Source organism: Pongo pygmaeus, chromosome 8 (genome assembly GCF_028885625.2).
Source record: "Pongo pygmaeus isolate AG05252 chromosome 8, NHGRI_mPonPyg2-v2.0_pri, whole genome shotgun sequence".
Lineage (NCBI taxonomy): Eukaryota > Metazoa > Chordata > Mammalia > Primates > Hominidae > Pongo > Pongo pygmaeus.
In genome coordinates, this window is record NC_072381.2 from 28,218,297 (window position 1) to 28,239,660 (window position 21,364).

General features: G+C 41.4%; 1 protein-coding gene across 3 annotated transcripts in view; it reads left to right on the top strand.

Annotated features, from left to right (window-relative positions):
- LOC129006234 (outer dynein arm-docking complex subunit 2-like) overlaps positions 1-21,364 on the top strand; it is a 173,622-nt gene that overhangs the window by 87,660 nt on the left and 64,598 nt on the right. For 2 of the 3 annotated variants that reach the window (XM_054435720.2, XM_054435721.2), the window contains exons 6-7: positions 2,820-2,910; positions 5,084-5,242. In XM_054435720.2, the coding sequence (XP_054291695.1) occupies positions 2,820-2,910; positions 5,084-5,088 (96 nt within the window). In that variant the 3' untranslated portion in view covers positions 5,089-5,242. Of the gene's footprint in view, positions 1-2,819; positions 2,911-5,083; positions 5,243-16,699; positions 16,776-21,364 lie in introns of all 3 variants that reach the window. The other variant, XM_063669698.1, reaches the window with a different exon arrangement.

Genomic DNA, 21,364 nt, shown 5'->3' on the forward strand with positions numbered 1-21,364 from the left:
TAATTAGCAACAGCTCCAGTCATCATGCTCTCTCAAGACAATATTTGAAGGCTGGAAGGGCTGGTTTTGTTCACATGTTTCTTTTAAATAGGGAGAAAACTTGGAAGTTTGCAGTAATCTTCTTGTAACATTTTATTGGCTGGATTGTACCACATGCTCATTTCAAAACCAGTCACTAGGAAAGCAAATGTAATTACTGTGATTAGCTTAGAATGATTGGAGATGGGATGGGGGAATGGAGTAATAAAGATCTGAATAAACTTGTATTTCTGCAGCAAGGAAGAGTAAATAATGGCTATGCATAGGAAGCCAGCAATGTTTTCTGCAGGGATTCATTGGAAAACTTTGAGCAGAGGAGTCACAAGATTAGATTTGAGTATCAAGGCATTCTGGTGATGGTATAAAGCAGAGATTGGCAAACTTTTCCTGTAAAGCGCCAGATAGGAAATATGTTAGGGCTATGTGGTCTCTATCACAGCTATTCAACTCTGCAATGTAGGGTGAAAGCAGTCATAGATAATGTGTGAGCAAATGTGCATGATTATATGCCAATAAAACTGTATAAAAATCCATTTGGTAAGCTGAATTCGGCCTGTGGCTTATAGTTTGCTGGCCCTTCATATGGAAGATAGATGGAGAGTAATCACATAAAAAAGTTAAAGACTAAGGAAGCTTTTGTAGTAGTTCATGCTGTAGTCTCTTTTTTTTTTCTTTTTTTTTTTGGTCACCCATCTGTGGCCTAGTATCAATCTGAGAGTTTGACCCATCCAAGGTAAAATGAATCAAGTTCATTTTACACATTTAAACATGTTGGTCTTCCTTTGCCATTATTTTATTTTGATTTGTTTTACTGAATTGCAGTTCTAACAGATTGACTATAGAAGTGGTGGTTGTTATCCACCAATAGAATATACAGGCCACAGAAGAAGGTCCACAAATTCATGAATGAAAATAGATTTGTATATGTTTTAAAAATCTATAATAATAAATGTTCTCATGAATGTATTGGTGATTAACCTTTTATAGATCAGATGTTCCCATCAGAATCCAAACAAGAGGAAGATGAAGAATATTCTTGGGATTCTGGAGTACTGTGTATTATTGATGTCATTATTCTCTAAAAATATTAATATGGAGTGATGTGAAAATATAAAATCAGAGGCTTTGACTTGGTTTCCTTACCCCGCATATGCTCACAAGAAATTCCGATATTTCTGAAAACATACTTGGATGGGTGTGGTGGCTCACGCCTGTAATCCCAGCACTTTGGGAGGCTGAGGCAGGTGGATCACCTGAGGTCAGGAGTTCAAGACCAGCCTGGCTAACATAGTGAAACCCCATCTGTACTAAAAATACAAAATTAGCTGGGCATGGTGGCGCATGCCTGTAACCCCAGCTACTTGGAAGGCTAAGGCAGGAGAATCACTTGAACCTGGGAGGTGGAGGTTGCAGTGGGCTGAGATTGGGCCATTGCACTCCAGCCTGGGCAACAGAGTGAGACTCTGTCTCCAGAAAAACATACTTAATAAAAAAAATACTATGGGCTACGTAGATTATTGCTTGATAGTGAAATTCTGCTAATTTTCAGAATTAGTTTTAGACACAGTGTTGTATAGTGTAAAAAATTAGGCTTAGAATTCACCAGTAATTCACACGAGTCCTGAGGTGAAATTTGGCTAAAAACTAAGGAATTATTCTGAGTCCACCTATGGGCAAATATATGATTCAGTGGTATATCTAGATGTACAAAAGTTCTAATTGGATTTATAGAAAAACAGTTTAAGCTGCAGTTTTGTACAACTTGGAACCTGAAAAGATAATGCTTGGGACTTGAAAATATTGATATATCTGTATTGTCCAATATAGATCTGAAGGAACATTTCAGGAGATAAAATGCATAAGCAATAGGAAGCCAGTGGGACTATAATAACAATTTGGTTGAGTAGTATTTTAAAAAGTAGAAATTATTTTTACAAATAGAACACTTTGAGTCCCTTTGTGGTGGCCATGCTTATAGCAACATTAGTATCAAATAATAATGACGTAGTCCGAGGTCACAACTGTGGAAAGACACAGGAAGTGCCTGACCTCTTAGATACAAGCACCTGCTGCACGGTGGTAACAAAAATGAGTAGAAGTCAGTAGACAAGTAGTCTTTATCTAATTTGTCCGTAGACAAAAAAAGACTCTAATATTTGTCTGATAACATAACATAAATACAAGTTTTTCTTACTACTTTTTCATTTTGTTCAAGTACTTTTTCTATCAACAGACATTTTATCAAAAACATTTTGATTATTTTAAGCCCGTTTATCTAAATAAAGCAGCTTCTACAATGTTCTGAGTATCCTTTATATGACTTATTCTTAAGATTCTCTTCATGCCATGCATCATTTTAACACTAAATAATTCTATAATCATGAATATTTTCAATGTTTAATGCATTATGTGGTATGGCAGGTAGCAAGTGTACTATATTTTGTTTGAAATGTCCTCTTGATTTTTGGTGAGGAAGACAAAGTAAAATATTTTCAGATGAGCTACTTTTTGAAATATGCAGATGAGTGAATATTTTTGTCAATATTATTTATTTTTCATGCTCAGTAACCGAGTCAATAGCTGCATGAAGATAACAGATAAGCTTGATCTAGAGAGCATATGTGAGGTTTTCGATCAAAATGTTGTGATTTTCAATATGTGCCTGTCCTTAAATCAAATTGCCTTTAAAGTCATAAATTGAGTTTAAAAAATTTTAATTAGGAAATTTTGATGGTTATTATTTTAAAATTGAAATTATTTATTGATATTACTTTTAACAGAATCTCTTTGAGAGTGCTTCACAGAATTTTGTGTGTTTACCTGAGGCTACATATCAAAAAGTAGTCAAGACAATAAATAGAAAAGTAGACGGTAAGAACCAGTTTTTATTTGAAGTCATTTGACCAAATGTTTGACTAAATGCATGAGGACTGATATACTCTAATTGCAAAAGAAAATTACCCACTAAATGCATAACATTGAAAAGAAAGAAGTAAAATGATGATAAGTTATGTATCTCCTCAGGTGTTGGCAACAGGTTATGTAGAGTGTGAAAAAAAAGAACTGAATTATTTGTTTGAATCCAAGATACTCTAAGACCTGAGGAAAGTCAGGGAATAAGGAACAGAAAAGGAGTAAAAGAGAAAATGAAGACTAAGAAAGACAGAGAGAGTACAGGGAGTACATGAAGGAACAAGAAGCAGGTTTATATAATGGAGGTGGCAAAATAAACTTTTTTTTTTTTTTTTTTTTTTTTTAGAAAAAGATAGACCATGGTTAGAAAGATGGCAAGAATATACAATAATCTTCCAGTACCAAAACTTGTCAAAAAATCACAGCTAAAGTTTTCTCACTTTTCCTGTCTTTTTCACTACTGAGAAGGCATTAGGGATGGAATTACCTGAGCATGCAGAGCTGTGTTTTATTTGCAATAGGTGAATATTAGCATATAATATTGGTATATATAATATTTCAAGTGACTATAACTGAAACAGAACAGGACCAATAACAATGGTAGCGTGTTGACTTATGAACATGAAAGGTAGCACAAGCATACACTGGCACTTGCTCGTGTGCATTCACACTCAAACACACACATACAAACACATACACACACACATACACACAAACACACAAACACACTGAGTCTGCTCAACAAAACAGCTGAGTTCCTTGAGATTCCCAAAAGAAAAGTGAGTCACTGTGGTTTACCAAAATTTTGGTTTTTCCTGTGTGCCCATTATTTCTTAACTAGCAATACTCCAATCTTATTTTTTCCCGGGGCATGCTGTGAACCCATACAAAGCAAGTTCACTCAATTTGTCTCATCAAATCGTGCATAATAAACTAGATATTTTTTCATCTTTTCCTCGGTCAAAACGCCCTTATATAAGAAAATGAATACAAATGCCTCTCTTCTTGATTCTTCACCTTCTACATATTTACAACTATTTCCACCACAACCATAATCAATTTAGTACGGTCTCAGTCTTAAAACCCTCCCAAAAAGATGTTTTATTAGAATGTAAAAACTGATAGAAATATAACTTGTATAAATTGTTTCTTCACAGAAGCAGTGCCATGTTCATCTTTTACCAACAAATACATTATGTTCAGAATTGCCATTTAGCCAAATACATTTCATTAACTATCTTCTCTGATGTTTTCTATATATTTTTATATTTTTGTATGATTTACTTTAATGTTCTTAGAAATATCTGTTACATATTTCATTGTCTGTGAGAGATGACTGATTGATAAATAAGATTCTTAAGGGATATAAACTCTCCAAAGTACAAAGAATTACATTTAATCACTTTAAACATGCCTGACCATATGGTGTGCAGGTATTCTACAGAAATGAGCTTAAAGTTTTCATAAAATATATCTTAAATTAAAACCTGCTATAATTACTGTGAGATGTTCTTTTCTCAGTGCACCAATAGCTTCAGAATTAACATGTGATTCCCTGGAAAAGCCTCACACATTCTCATAAGAAATGATAAATCGAGCTACCATTTCACATGTGAAAGTATGATGAGTCTAGATCCACACTCGATGAAATGTGAACACAGTGCCACCAGACAAAATATAAATATGTAACCAAAATATATTCCTTCACAGACGAAATGGTTGGATTTAAACCTTTTAAGACCAAAAAGATTAAAACACACACACACACACACACACACACACACACACACACACACACGAGCAACTTCGAAAGCCATGTTATCATTAAAGGCCTATTTACTACTTGCCACTTGACAATCCTATGTATGGTAGCAAATGGTGGTTCTAAAGTGTGATGAGAGAATCCCTGAAGTTCGAAGTCCCATGCATAGGTATCATGTGGTAAAATGATATTTTTGTTATTTTCCTTTTTCACTCTTATTTTCATAAAGGTTGCACTGAAATTTTTCAGCCATAATATGTCACCGTGCCAGAGCTCTAATGGTTAATAGGACAAAGTTGCCATAGTTACTGGCATGTATAGTTATTTATGCTTGTATTTTAACTATTTCTATTTTAATTTGAAATATAGAATGAAGAAGCAGATAGAATAACTGAGACAAAAGCTCATTGATGCCTGCAATCATTTTCATGTTGATATTTAGTGACTATGAAGAGTCTACTTAAATGACCTGCAGACTCAAATGGCACAAAATGAGGCCTCAAAATGAATTCAAGCAAAGAGAATAGTGTGAGTATGGATACATCTGAAATATATAACTCCAATCAAAAAAAGTTGCAGAATGATGACTACAGTGTACAACCATTTCTCTCAACTTTTAGGACTTGAAATCATATTCTACGTATTAGCTAAGACCATGCACATATATTGTACCATGTTTTAAACATGCATCGTAATGGTATTTGAAAACCTAATTTAGACTGCTGCTTGCTGCTTACTGCTTAGGCAATATTTTGTAGTAGCATGAAGACACAAATGCTAAATGCTTCACAATCGTTGTTTTAAAACGCTTTGCCTCCCAAAGAGTCATGGAGGAATCATTAAGTATTCTCCTCATTTTAAAAATTAAAGCCTTTCACAACCCACACAGATACACACACAGACTGAGTTGGATAACCAGAATAACTGCTTTCTAGGATTCTCAAGGTGACAACCCTAACAGGAGGTAAAGTTGAAATAAAAATTTTCATGTCAGCAAGTGAAACTTTGCTCTGGGTAATGATCACAATTCCAATCAGCCTTTGAAGCATTGACACAAGTTTGCAGTTTCAAAATTTACATCCTTGAATTTCAAACATGTAAAGAGATTCCAAAGAGGAAACAGTGGACTGTCAGATCATAGGAAGAGGGAAACCTGAAATTCAGATGATTTTTTTTTTTTTTTTGAGACAGAGTCTTGCTCTGTCACCCAGGCTGGAGTGCAGTGGCACAATCTTGGCTCACTGCAAGCTCCACCTCCCAGGTTCATGCCATTCTCCTGCCTCAGCCTCCCAAGTAGCTGGGACTACAGGTGCCCACCACCATGCCCAGGTAATTTTTTGTATTTTTACTAGAGACAAGGTTTCACCGTGTTAGCCAGGATGGTCTCAATCTCCTGACCTCGTGATCTGCCTGCCTTGGCCTCCCAAAATGCTGGGATTACAGGCGTGAGCCACCGCGCCCGGCCAGATAATATTTTTTAATGCCTGTGTTGGTTGTTATTGTAAATATCGGGTTCTCAAACTTAAATACCAGCATAATCATTATTTAGAAAAAAATCTTTCCATCAAATTTGTAATAATCACTGAAAATGTAAAAACTATAGACATTTTAAAAATTTGAATCTTTTTGACAAATTTCATTAGATGGCTAAATTCACATGTTCTGAAGGTTGGTACATTCATCAATCCTTTGAGTGTACTTGAAACAAAACCTCTCATTTTTATTATAGGCTGAACAAGTTTGGAAACCCAATGATTAATAAATAATATATATTCTGTAAAATACAGACTTAATAGTTCTGGATGGAACTGTAGAAGTTACTAGCTCAGAGCCTATAGACATTTTAAATCTCCACATTCCCCTGGCAAATTACCTGAGATGCTTAAAACTCCCTCTTCTGGATGTTGGTATATTCATCCACCCTTTCATCTAGATGAGACAGAATCTTTCATTTCCAAGAGGTTGAACGGGTTTGGAAACACAATGCTTAATAAATAACATATATTCTGTAAAATATGGACTTAGTAATCCCGGATGGAGCTGTAGAAGTTACTAGCTCAGGGCCTATAGATATTTTAAATCTCCATATTCCCCTGGCAAATTCCCTTAGGCAGGTAAAAGTTTCCTCTTCTGAGTGTTGGTACATTCATCAACCCTTTCATCTAGGTGAGACAGAATCTTTCATATCCAATAGAGGCTGAACAGGGTTGGAAACCCAATGCTTAATAAACAATGTATATTCTGTGAAATACAGTCTTAGTAGTCCTGGATGGAGCTGTAGAAGTTATTAGCTCAGGGCCTATAGACATTTTAAATCTCTGCTTTCCCCTGGCAAATTTCCTTAGGTTGCTAAAAGTTCCCTCTTCTAAATGTTGGCACATTCGTGCACCCTTTCATCTAGATCAGACAGAATCTTTCATTTCCAATAGAGGCTGAACAGGTTCAGAAGCCCAATGCTTAATAAATAATGTATATTCAGTAAAATACAGATTTAGTAGTCCCAGATGGAGCTGTAGAAGTTACTAGCTCAGGGCCTACAGACATTTTAAATCTCTGCATTCCCCTGGCAAATTCCTTTAGGTGGCTACAAGTTCCCTCTTCTGAATATTAGTACATTCATCCACCCTTTTGTGTTGTTGAGACAGAATCTTTCATTTCCAATAGAGGCTGAATGGGTTTGGAAATTCAATGCTTAATAAATAATGTATATTCTGTAAAATACCGATATAATAGTCCCAGATAAAGCTGTAGAAGTTAGGAGCTCAGGGCCTATAGACATTTTAAACGTCCGCATTCCCTGGTAAATTCCCTTAGGTGGCTAAAGTTTCCTCTTCTGAATGTTGGTACATTCGTCCACCTTTTCATATAAGTGAGACATAATCCTTCATTTCCAGTCGAGGCTGAACGTGTTTGGAAACCCAATGATTAATAAATAGCGTGTATACTGTACAATACAGACTTAGTAGTCCTGGATAAAACTGTAGAAGTTAGTAGCTCAAAGCTAATAGACACTTTAAATCACCGCATTCCCTATCAAATTTCTTGAGGTGGCTAAAAGTTTCCTCTTCTGAATGTTGGTACATTCCTCCACTCTTTTGTCTTGCTGAGAGAGAATATTTCATTTCCAAAAGAGGCTAAATGGGCTTGGAAACCCAATGCTTAATAAATAATGTATATTCTTTAGAATACAGACTTAGTAGTCCCAGATAGAGCTGTAGAAGTTACTACTCAGGGCCTAAAGACATTTTAAATCTCTGTATTCTCCTGACAAATTCCTTTAAATGGCTACGAGTTCCCTCTTCTGAATGTTACTACATTCATCCAACTTTTCATCTAGGTGAGACAGAATCTTTCATTTCCAATAGAGGCTGAATGGGTTTGCAAACCCATTGCTTAATTAAAAAAAAAAAAGTGTATTCTGTACAATACAGACTTAGTAGTCCCAGATGGAAGTGTGGAAGTTATTAGCTCAGAGTCTATAGACATTTTAAATCTCCGCAGTCCCCTGGCAAATTCCCTGAGATGGTTAATGTTTTCTTTCTTGGATGTTGGTACATTCGTCCACCAATTCATCTAGGTGAGACAGAATCTTTCATTTCCAGTAGAGGCTGAATGGGTTTGTAAACACAATGCTTCATAAATAATGTATATTCTGTAAAATATGGACTTAGTAATCCTGGATGGAGCTGTAGAATTTACTAGCTCAAGGCCTATAGACAATTTAAATCTTTGCATTCCCCTGGCAAATTCCTTTAGGCAGCTAAAAGTTCCCTCTTCTGAATGTTGGTACATTCGTCCACCTTTCATCTAGGTGAAACAGAATCTTTCATTTCAAATAGAGGCTGAACGGGGTTGGAAACCCAATGCTAAATAAGTAACATATATTCTGTAAAATATAGACATAGTAGTCCCAGATGGAGGTGTAGAGGTTACTAGCTCAAAGCCCAGGGACATTTTAAATCTCTGCATTTTCCTGACAGATTCCTTTATGTGGCTAAAAGTTTTCTCATCTGAATGTTGTAACATTCGTCAATCTTTTTGTATAGGTGACACTGAATCTGCAATACTCTTTCAAGTTTCAATGGCTTTGGAAACCCAGTGCTTAATAAATAACATATATTCTGTACCACACAAACTTAGTAGTCCTAGATGGAGCTGTAGAAGTTATTAGCTTGTTGTAACTGAGTGAGTTATAGAGAAATGCTACAGTTTGAGACTAATTCAGGAGTCCTTTATTTCCTGGCAACCAAGAGACGGGTAGTGCTCAAAATTTTCTCAGCCCCAAAGAAGGGGCTAGATTTTGTTTTATGCTTTGGTTTAGAAAGGGGAGGGGGAGCCTAGCTGAAGCAATCTTACAGAAGCAAAACAGGCAAAGAAAGTTAAAGAGATAAATGGTTACGGGAAAACAAACAGTTCCAGGTGCAGGGGCTTTAAATCTATCACAAGGTGATAGACGCGGGGGTTTGGGTGCTATCAACTGGATACAAATGCGGGGGCTTTGGGTACTATCAACTGGGTGAATTCCTGGGAACTGTGGATATAGCTTGCCACAGTATGTTATCAGTAATTGCGTTCTTGGATGTGCTGGGAGTCAGCTTGCACAAGTTAAGTCCTTGAGGAAGGGGGGGTGGGTAAGGGGCTGCAAGTGAAGGAGCCAAAATGGAGTCTCTCTGGCTCTCTCAGCTAAGGGAGAGTCAATTCAGGTTAAAACAAGGTAGGATATCACATCATTGATTCCTCAGTTATAACAAGGAGGTTATATTGGGCTTTAAGATACATAAGCTTGACAGAAGCTATGCGTTGCTTTATAAAGTTAAGAAGCCAATTTAATATACAAGGCCTGAAGACTAAACCTAACAATAGGAGGAGAAGGGGTCCAGCTAACCCAGTGATTAGAGTAGTTAGCCATGGATTCCAGTTAAACATGCTTTGGTACCAGGGGGTGTTATTTTCCCATTCCTGCTGGCATCTATCTAGATTCTCTCGAACTTTTTGAAGAGTATCTTTTATGACTCCAGACCAATTGGCATAGAAGCAACAACTCTCTCCCAGAGCTGCGCATAACCCTCTTTGGGAGAGAAATAGCAGATCTCAGTTTTGAAGAGCTACTTCAGCTAGAGACTCTACTTGGGTATGTAGTATATTTATGGCTGATTGGAGATTGCTTAAATCAGCATCTACTTGTTGAGATAGTGACATTAATCCAGTTTCTTCCTGAACCAGGGCAGCTGTGCTGATGGCTGCCAACCCAGCTATGCTTAGGCTGGCCAGGATGGGTACAAGGAGTGGGGTGGCTTGGCAAAACATGGGATGCAATTCAGGGAGAGCGATGAGAAGTTGTCCTTCTGGCCCACTGTACACATAGACCTGGGGGAGCACATGAACCAACACACACAGGAGAGGTCCTGTTTCAGTCCCATTGATGCAGCGAGTGAGACCTGAAGTGCAGGCTAACCAGGTATTGTTAGGTGCCTGGTAGGTGACTGAGGCGCTTAAGGAAGTACATAGAGACTGATTACAGGTAGCCTGAAAGGGAGAAGCAGATAAGTTATATCCGGTGCTAATTAGACAAGAAGCGTTCCCAGACATGTCTCCTAGTGTGAGGGCATGGGGGCATATACAACAAGAAAGAAGGCCAATTTTAAGCATGGCTTCTATTTTTAATTTAGCATAATAAGGAGGTTTGGCCTTTAGGCACAACCAACAATCTTGGGCTAGTTTAGGCTGGGTGAGATTAAGGAGGTGATGTACCCCACCCAGAATGGACATCAGGCTGAGTTGGAGGTGTTGTCATTGCAGCTGAGGTTTAGGAACCAGGAATGGCAGCAGGACAGTTAAATCAACCCTGTCTGGGTGTTTTTGGAACAGAGGGTCACCTAAATCAGTTAAAGGCCTGATTGGCTTAGGAGGGCTTCATGAGACCAGGATTTTCTTCTGGATGGTGAACCTATGTTCCAACATCAAATCCCAGCATTTGATGTTCCAACATCAAATCCCAGCATATAAAACCTTAATCCCCATGACATGCCGTAAAACTCTTGAGCTAAATTAGGGTTATGGATGGTTATAGTAAGAGGATTGCAATTTCCCCTAGTACACAGTTTAGGACAGGAAGCACAAGCTATGGAAAGGGTTGAAGATTGGGTTGCTCCCCCAGAGTAGGTGGCCAAAGTTACACATATCCAGTCAGGGCAGAAAAACTGGTAAGAATCTCAACAACTAGAGTCAGGGTGATTTCCAGGACAGAGGTAAAAGTCAACATTCTGGAGTCCTTTTTCTGCACCTTTGGAGCTCCCACATCCAGTTTGGCTTCCGGAGTGTCCAAACCCTGCAGCAAAGTCGACTTTCCCTGCCCTTATGATCAGCAGATTGTGTTGCTCTTCTAGGGTACTGGCAGGTTCTAGGAACAGAGCACATACATAGACTACAAAAGAGACTTCCTTTGAGGTCCCCGCCTTCCAGGTGGTGTTTGCAAACACACGTCCTGTCGTGTAAGAAGTAAGGAGAAAAGAGTAGGAAGGAACAGAGGGCATGACAGGTGGAAACAAACAAAAGAGGTAAAGAATTAATCTAATGGCTTCACTCGACTTAGGCGCAGTTTTAAGGGGCCTGTCTCAGGCTTGGGGACCCATGTTTCTTGCTGGGCTTTGTTGGTCTTCTTGATGCGAGAGTGATGAATCCAAGCAGGAATGCCGTCTACTTTCAGAGCTGTTAGCATGGTGAGGATGACAGTATGAGGTCCTTTCCAGGCAGGAGTGAGTCCTTCCTTCTGGAAAGAGTGGCAGAGCCCCATCTGGTCAGGAACTGGATTGGGATGTGCTTCCTGGACAAGCAGCCAGATGATGTCTTGTATCTGTTGGAGAGATTGCAGGTACTGTGACAAATTAGCTTGTGAGATTTCTGCCAAATTGGTATCCCTTAGTATAGGCAAGATAGGTGGAGCCCTCCCATACATGATTTCAAAAGGTGAAAACCCAGCTGGCTAAGGGGTGCATCTTACTTTAAGAAGGGCTAGAGGAAGGAGCTTTACCCAATTTTTACTGGTTTCTAGGATTAATTTTGTAAGAGTACTTTTCAGGGTGCAGTTCATGCGTTCTCCCTGCCGAGAGCTCTGGGGTCGATAGGCACAATGTTGTTTCCATTGAATGTTTAGTGCCTTACTGACTGACTGAGCTAAGGACAAGGTGAAGGCCGGTCCATTATCAGACCCTATGGCAGCAGGCAGCCCATGCCGAGGGATGATTTCATTGAGTAAAAGCTTAACTACCATGGTGGCAGTCTCGTTTTTGGTGACAAATGACTCAGTCCATCCGGAAAATGTGTCTACTAGCACCATAAGGTATTTATACCCTGCCCATTGTGGCTTTATCTCTGTAAAGTCAATTTCCCACCTTTCTCCTGGGGCGTCTCCCCAGAGGTGGTGGCCTGGGCTGGGTGTAGGACGTTGCTTGGTGTTTACCTGAGCACAAGCCGTGCACCGGAGAGCTGCTTGGTTAGCTAAGTCCTGAAGGTGGGGGATCTTGAAAGGGCTCCTTAGAAGCTGAGCCAGTTTTACTCCTCCCAAATGGGTGGTAGAATGCAGGCGACTGATTAAAGTTTCCCCAAGGACTTGGGGCATGAAGATACTGGAATCAGGAAGAATCCACCAACCTCCTTGATTTTTACTGGCCTGAAGATCCAAAGCCTGTTTTTCCTCCTCTGGGGAGTATTCTGGGTGGTCTGGCAAGTCAGGCTGTGGAAAGGATATAGCGGGCAGCAGGGTCAAAGGCGTGACTGGGAACTGAGCTGCCTCTTTAGCTGCAGAGTCTGCTCTTTGGTTACCATGAGCAATGGACGTGTCTTCTTTTTTTATGTCCCTTGCAGTGAATTACAGCCACCTGTTGAGGGAGCCAAACAGCTTCAAGCAAGGCCAAAATTTCTTCTTTATTTTTGATAGTTTTTCCTGCTGAGGTGAATAGCTCATGCTCCTGATAGATGGCTCCGTGTACATGCACAGTAGCAAAAGCATATCTGCTGTCAGTGTAGATGTTAATGCGTTTGTTCTTACCCCATTAGAGGGCTTGAGTGAGGGTAACTAATTCAGCCCTCTGTGCTGAGGTGCCTGCTGACAGCATCTGGGCCCACAGTATATCTGTTTCCATAGTAACGGCTGCACCAGCCTTTCGTACTCCTTGTTCGAGGAAGCTACTACTGTCTGTAAACACAGTGGTGTCCACCTCCTTTAAAGGCACATCTTGGAGATCAGGTCGACCAGTTTCCATAATCGCTAACAGTTCCTGGCAGTCATGGATAGGTGTGGTAAGGTCTGGATCAGGGAGCAAGGTAGCTGGATTTAAACACCCTGTGGGAGAGAAAGTTGAATGAGGCTGATCTAACAGTAAACTCTGATACTGCAGAATGTGAGCATTCGATATCCATTTGCCAGAAGCACTTCGTAGCAATGTCTCTACAGCATGAGGAGCTGTAAGGGTTATATTTTGACCTAGAGTCAGTTTATCAGCTTCCTGAACCAGGCTTGCTGTGGCTGCTATGGCTCACAGACAACTTGGCCACCTGGAGGCCACAGAGTCCAGTCTCTTAGACAAATAGGCCACTGGGCGTCTCCTTGGCCCCAAAGTTTGAGTGAGTACCCCTTTAGTGACTCTCTGGCTTTCATGAACAAAAAGTTGAAATGGTTTTGAGATATTTGGGAGGGCTACAGCAAGGGCCTCAGTTAATGCTTTCTTCAGGTTTTGAAAAGCCTGCTCCTCTGTGTCAGTCCAAACTAGAAGGCCATTTCCTCCAGTAGCAGAGTATAGGGGCTTGGCAATTTCTGTGAACCCCAATATCCATAGATGACAGTATCCCATGGCCCCCAGGAATTCACATACCTGTCTCTTGGTGGTGGGAGTGGGGATCCGCAGGATGGTTTCCTTTTGAGCACTGGCAAGTGCCCTTTTTCCCTTGTCTATCTCGTACCCCAGGTAGGAAACCCTGGGGAGACAAAGCTGGTACTTCTTAGCTGAGACCCGGTACCCGAGTTCCTGGAGAAGGCAAAGCAGCTCCCTAGTATGTTGCAGGCAGCTGTCAGTAGTTTCAGTAGCTAATAAAAGGTCGTCCATATACTGGAGAAGAGTGCAGTTAGGGTGACTGGCTCGGAACGGTATGAGATCTTGTTGGAGGGCTTCTCCAAAAAGTGTGGGTGAATTTTTAAAACCCTGGGGTAACCAAGTCCAGGTTAATTGGGTGGTGTCTCCAGAGCCAGGATCTGCCAATTGAAAAGCAAAGATAGGTTGGCTTTTGGGGGCCAGAGGAATAGCAAAGAAGGCATCCTTTAAGTCAAGGACAGTGTATACTGTATGTTCTGGTGGGAGCAGGCTGAGTAAAGTATAAGGGTTAGGGACAGTTGGATGGATGGTAACTGTTCACTTGTTAACTTCCCGCAAGTCCTGTACTGGCTGGTAATCAGTTGTTGTGGGTTTTTGGATGGACAAAAACAGAGTATTCTAGGCAGACTGACATGGTGTGAGTATACCAGCTTGTAACAGTCACTGAATATGGGGATTGATCCCCTCTCTAGCCCAATGACTCATAGGATATTGTTTTACCTGGACTGGCAGGGTGGTGGCCAGGAGTTCTACAACTACCGGCGGATGATGCTTTGCTAGTCCTGGGGGTTATGACTCAGCCCAGACTTGAGGAAAGAGAGTCTGTAAATCCTATAAGAGAGGATTAGCTTCATTCTCCAGCAGTCATGAGGGTGAAACCAAGAGATATTCCTCCAACAGAGGGGTAGTTAACAGGAGTTGGGCAGTAGGGGGTGTTGTGTCCCCTAACGTGAGGTGAGCTTGTTGGGCCAAGAAAGAGATAGACACCTGTAGCTTATGGAGCAGGTCTCATCCGAGAATGGGAAAGGGGCACTCTGGGACTACAAGAAACGAGTGGGTTACTCTTTTCTGTCCCAAACTCACTTCTCATGAGTGTGTGACAGGATATTCCTGAATAGCTCCAGTAGCCCCTTGTACAGTCACCCTTTTATTAGAGACACTGCCCAAGGGTGTCTGCAGTACCAAGTGTTCCATCCCGGTATCTATTAGGAAGCGTGTGGGCTGGCCCCCCACTGTAACAGTCACCATGGGCTCCCAGGGGCCAAGTGAGAGGGAGCCCTGGTACCGTCAGTCATCAGACTCCTCCGCTGTGGGGAGAGTGAGGACCTTTTTCTTTTCTGGTTTTTCTTCTGGCTTTAATGGGCGTTCCTTCTTCCAGTGTCCAATCTGCTTGCAATAAGTACATTGGTTTCTTTGTAGGGAAACCCGCTCACTTTTCTGGCCTTTCTGGCATGGTCCTGGGTCCCCTGGCTAGTGCTCTGCGATGGGAGCCCTTCCTTTTTGGCTTCCTGGATGGCCACCCCTAAGATTTTTGCTTGTCTTTTGGATACTTTATCAGCAGGCTTTTCAGCTGCCTGAGCTGCCTGTTTTTATTTCTCTAACTCTTGATTGTCAAAAACTCTCTGGGCTACTTCTAAAAGCTGGCTAATGTTAATTCCAGCAAATCCCTCCAGCTTTTGTAATTTTCTTTTAATATCAGGGGCTGCCTGAGCCACAAATGCCAAATTAATAGCATGGCTATTCTCAGGAGCCACTGGGTCAAAAAGGGTGTAAGTCTGAAAGGCCTCCTGGAGGGGTTCTAAAAACATTCCAGGTGACTCATCAGGCCCCTGGACTACTTCAGTTGTCTTAGATTCATGGGTTTTTGAGTGGGTCCCTTGATACCTGTGAGGAGATACCAGTGAAAACCATTCAAAGCTCTCTTCCCACCTGAGGAGTTTGGATCCCAATTAGGCCAGGTAGAGGGAAAAACCTCCTCTAGGAGGTTTTGGGCTTCCTCCTCTGGTCTACCGGCTGATATAAGGAAATACTTTCTGGCTTCTCTTCAGATACAATCCCTCTCTTCAGAGATGAAAAGGGTTAAAAGGAGTTGCTGACAGTCATCCCAGGAGGGCCGGTGAGTCCGGAGCATGGACTCCATCAGTGAGGTCAAGACCTGGGGCTTTTCAGAGAAGGGGAGATTATGAGCCTTCCAGTTGTACAGGTCAGAAGTAGAGAAGGGGACATAAACTAAGAAGGGAGCAGAGAGCTCATCACCTGGAGGGATTTGTCCCTCTCTCAGTGGGAGGAGCGGGGCTACCTCCTCCTGCTGGGGCTGTAATCAGGAGGCTATAGGCAGAGACGCCACAGGGGATGTAGTCGAAGAAACTAGGGAAGATTCTAGGGGAGCAGGAGGGTTATAGGGCAGCAGAAATGGGTGAGAAAAACTTTTATTCAGAAGGAGGCAGTACAGGAGGAGCAGGGGGCCTGAGGGTTGGGATGACAGTGAGGCCTGGCTCAAAATGATCTAGGAGGTAGGATTATGAGCGGAGCCAAGGGGGAGGGCTCCAGACCAAGCTCAGCCATTGATCAATGTAGGGAAACTGATCAGGGTGACCGGGAGTTCCAACAATGACCTGCCACACAGCCTGAACAGCTGTGAGTTTCAGTGGCCCTTCAGGGCACCACCCAGTTCCAAACTGTGGCCATTCTACTTCACAGAGTGTCCAGAGTTTGCCTTTTTTAAGGCAGACTCCATAATCCTCTGAGAAACCCAGGGAGAAATTTTGTAACATACATTGGAGAGGGCTCCAATTTTTATGAGGCTGGGAAGAAGAGTTTCCCATTCTGGAGGCAATTTAACAAGGTTTGAGTAGAAATATTAAACCCAGCATGGACAGAGAAATTCACGACCTGGGGGGCTGTAGTATTGGAAGAACAGAAATATTATAACCAGAAGTAGGAAAAGAACTATAGCCAACACTCCTTGCCACATGAGATCTAGGGAGAGGACAAGAGGCAGGTCCAAGGCCAGTGGGACCTATGTGATCTCCCTCTCCTTTTTGACTTATAGCCCAAATATTTTTGGTGTCTCTGTGACTCAAAGGCAAAAAGTTCAAACTTGGCCTTTTCTTTTAAGGATTTTAGGAGGGAGAGCGGAGCCAAGTCTTGGAGGTGCTGGACTTGCTGTGACACAGGGAAACGAGATGTGCGAGGTAAGGGATGGGGATGAGGAGGAAAGGGGTCACTGGGATCTTTCCTAAGGTAGGAGAGTAGACACAGAGGAATAGAATAAGGGTCCAGAAGGAGGAAAGCAGTATGGGCATAGGTTTCTCTGCACAGTGCCTTATCCAAGGGCACAGGAAAAGTTACAGGATGACAGAAAAGGTGAGCAAGGAGGTCTGCAGGGTGGCTATTTTGAATCCACCACTGGTCTAAGGAGGAGGAGGTCCAGTCATTGGGGCATGGGGAATGGCAATCCAAATGCCAGCAACCTTTATGGTGCCAGAAATCCCAAATGGGCGAATGTTTCCCACACCCCTCCCCATAACAACACCTGGTTTGTTTCTGACAGAAAAGATAGGACTGGGAGGGCCAGCCCAAAAGACTAATGAGAGATTCAACCTCCTGGGATAGAAAATCTGTACTGACGACCTTGAAGAAATCTTTGCCCAGTCGTCTTGGGCAGTATTGATGACCTGACATATGAAACTTAGACAAACACCAGACAGGACAATAGTCATTGGGGTATATAAACAATTTTTATAGACAGTTTTTATAGACAGACAAGGGGAGGGGGTCCCGTGATGGGATCAGTCAGATGCCTGCCTGGCTGCTCCCCTTGCAGGGACTTAGGCTCCTCTTGGCATTGGCAGGCTGGTATAAATCCCTGGCTTGGATCAAGCTATGCCTGATGCTGCCCTAAGCCTTATGAGGTCTCCACAGAACCGCAGGTGAGGGCCCACTCGAACTCCATAGCTTTCGCCGTGAAGCTACAAACTGGAAATTCAAGCGCAAGCCCTTGAACTCCACATTCACTCACTCACTCATTCAGAGTTTATTACAATTTTTTTGTACCCATTTAAACAGAGGTCTCCTTGAGACCTGAATGAGAGAAGAAGAGACAGAGAGAGAGTGAGAGAGAGAGAGTGAGAATCTTAACAGAGAAGTCTGACAGAAACCAGGACTCTGTCCTCCAGCATCCTGGAGTGTGGACAGAGTCTGAGGGAAGGCCCTTGTCAGGGCCGTTTCCCTCCCAGAGAAACAGAGTCAGATCTGACTTACCTTCCTGGGACCAGAGACTGGGGACTCAGGAGTTGAATTTGGTGGGCACACACTGGCAGTTGATCCGTTCCCCCCCCGGAAGATGGTGGCCTACAGGGCCCTGGAATGTCTTCAGGTGGCACCTCCCCTATAAGCCCGCCATCTGTCCGGGGGAGCTCGGAACGAGTCTGGCACTCACCGGGTGGCGAAATCTCTCTGGGGCCTTCAAATGTTCTAACCGAGCGAGTTATAGAGAAATGCCACATTTTGAGACTAGGAGTCTTTTATTTGCCAGTGACCGAGAGATGGCTAGTACTCAAAATTCTCTCGGCCCTGAAGAAGGGGCTAGATTTTCTTTTATACTTTGGTTTAGAAAGGGGAGGGGGAGCCTAGCTGAAGCAATCTTACAGAAGCAAAACAGGCAAAAAAAAAAAAAAAAAAAGGTTAAAAAGATAAATGGTTACAGGAAAACAAACAGTTCCAGGTGCAGGGTCTTTAAATCTATCACAAGGTGATAGATGTGGGGGCTTTGGGTGCTATCAACTGAAAGAAATTTTTTATCAAGCTCAAAGAAATTTTAAATATGTGCATTCCCCTGGCAGATTGCTTTACATGGCTAAAAGTTTTCTCTTCTGAATGTTGTCACATTCATCATTCATTTTGTTTAGGTGACACTGAATCTGTAACTTTCAATAGAGGCTGAATGGGTTTGGAAACCCCATGCTTAAGAAATAACATATATTCTGAACCACACAGTCTTAGTAGTACCAGAGGGAGCTGTAGAAGTTACTAGATCAGGGACAATAGACATTTTAAATCTTTGCAGTCCTCTGGTGGATTCACTTAGGTGGATACAATTTCCCTCTACTGAATGTTGATACATGTGTGCATCTTTCATCTAGGTCAGACAGAAGCTGTCATTTCCAATAAAGGCTAAATGGATTTGAAAACCATATGCTTAAAAAATAATGTGTATTTTGTACAATACGGACTTAGTACTTTCAGATAGAGCTGTAGAGGTTACTAGGTCAAAGCCCATAATCATTGTCAAACTCCGCATTCCCCTGGCAGATTCCTTTACATGGCTAAAAGTTTTCTCCTCTGAATGTTGTTACATTCGCCAATCTTTTTGTCTAGGTGACACTGAATCTGCAATATTCTTATGAGGGTGAATGGCATTGGAAATCCAGTGGTTAATAAATAACGTATATTCTGAACCACACAGACTTAGTAGTCCGAGATGGAGCTGTAGCTGTTACTAGCTCAGGGACCAGAGACATTTTAAATCTTCGCATTCCTCTGGAGGATTCACTTATGTGGCTAAAAGTTCTCTGCACTGAATGTTGATAGATGCATGAACCCTTGCGTCTAGGCGAGCCAGAATCTTTCATTTCCATTAGAGGCTGAACTGGTTTGGAAACCCAATTCTTATTGGAAAATGTAAATTCTGTGCAATACAGACTTAGTAGTCCCAGATAGAGCTATAGAGGTTACTAGGTCATAGACATTTTAAATCTCCGCATTCCCCTGGCAGATTCCTTTACGTGGCTAAAAGTTTTCTCCTCTGACTGTTACATTCATCAATCTTTTTGTCTAGGTGACACTGAATTTTGCCTTTTCTTTAGTAGCTGATTGGCATTGGAAACCCAGTGCTTGATAAATAACGTATATTCTGGACCACACAGAAGATGGAGCTGTAGAAGTTACTAGCACAGGGCCCATAGACATTTTAAATCTTCACATTCCTCTGGGTGATTCACCTGGATGGCTAAAACTTCCCTCTACTGAATGTTGATATATTTGTGCGCCCTTTCGTTTAGGCAAGTCAAAATCTTTCATTTCCAATAGAGGCTGAATGGGTTTGGAGATCCAATTCTTATTAAAACACATAAATTGTATATAATACAGACTTAGTAGTCCCTGATGGAGCTAAAAGTTTTGTAGCTCAGGGCCCGCAGACATTTTAAATCTCTGCATTTCCCTCTAAGATTCACTTAGGTGGTCTGAAGTTCCCTCTTCTGAATGTTGGTTCATGTGTCCACCCTTTCATCTAGGTGAGACAGAATTTTTCATTTCCAATAGAGGCTGAACTGGTTAGGAAAACCAATGCTTTATTAATAAACTAAATTCTGTACAATACAGACTTACTATTCCCAAATAGAGTGTAGAAGTTACTAGCTCAAAGCCCATAGTCATTTAAATCTCTGCATTCCTCTGGCAGATTCCTTTACGTGGCTAAAGATTTTCTTATTTGAGTGTTGTTACATTTGTCAACTTTTAGGTGTGGATGACACTGAATTTGTAAATTTCAATGGAGGCTGAATTGGTTTGGAAACCCAGTGCCTAATAAATGACATATATTCTGGAACACACCGACTTAGTAGTCCCTGATGGAGCTGTTGAAGTTACTAGCTCAGGGCCTAAAGACATTTTAAATCCTCACATTCCTCTGGTGGATTCACTTAGGTGGCTCTAGCTTCCCTCTACTGAATGTTCATACATTCGTACAACCTTTCACCTAGGTGAGCCAGATCCATTCATGTCAAATAGAGGCTGAATGGGTTTGGAAACCCAATTCTTATTAAAAAACATAAAATCTGTATCCTACAAGCTTATTACTCCCAGAGGGAGCTTTAGAAGTTTCATAACTCATGGTCCATAGACATTTTAAATCTCAACATTTCCCTGGAAGATTCACTTAGGTGACTGGAATTTTCCTCTCCTGAATATTGGTACATGTCCCCACCCTTTCTTCTAGGTAAGACAGAATCTGTCATTTCCAATAGAAGCTGAACAGGATTGGAAAACCAGTGCTTAATAAATAATGTGTATTTTGTGCAATATAGACTTAGTAGTCCCAGATAGAGCTGTAGAGGTTACTAGCTCAAAGCCCATAGACATTTTAAATCTCCACATTCTCCTGGCAGATTCCTTTACCTGGCTAAAAGTTTTCTTGTCTGAAAGTTGTAACATTCATCAATCTTTTGGTCTAGGTGACACGGAACCTGCAATACTCTTTTGAGGGTCAATGGCTTTGGAAACCAAGTGCTTAATAAATAACGTATATTCTGGAACAACAGACTTAGTAGTCCCAGATTGAGCTGTAGAAGTCACTAGGTCAGGGCCCATAGACATTTTAAATCTTTGCATTACTCTGGCAGATTCACTTAGGTGGCTAGATGTTCCCTCTACTGAATGTTGATATATTTGTGCACCATTTCATCTGGGCGACCAAGAATCTGTCATTTCTAATAGAGGCTGAACGGGTTTGGAAATCCAATTCTTATTAAAAAATATAAATTCTGTACAATACAGACTTAGTAGTCCCAGATGGAGCTTTAGAAGTTTCGTAGATCAGTGTGCATAAACATTTTAAATCTCCGAATTTCCCTTGAAGATTCACTTAGGTGACTGGAAGTTCCCTCTTCTGGATGTTACTACATGTGTCCACCCTTTCGTCTAGGTGAGACAGAATCTGTCATTTCCAATAGAGGTGAACAGGTTTGAACACTCAATGCTTAATAAATAACATATATTTTGT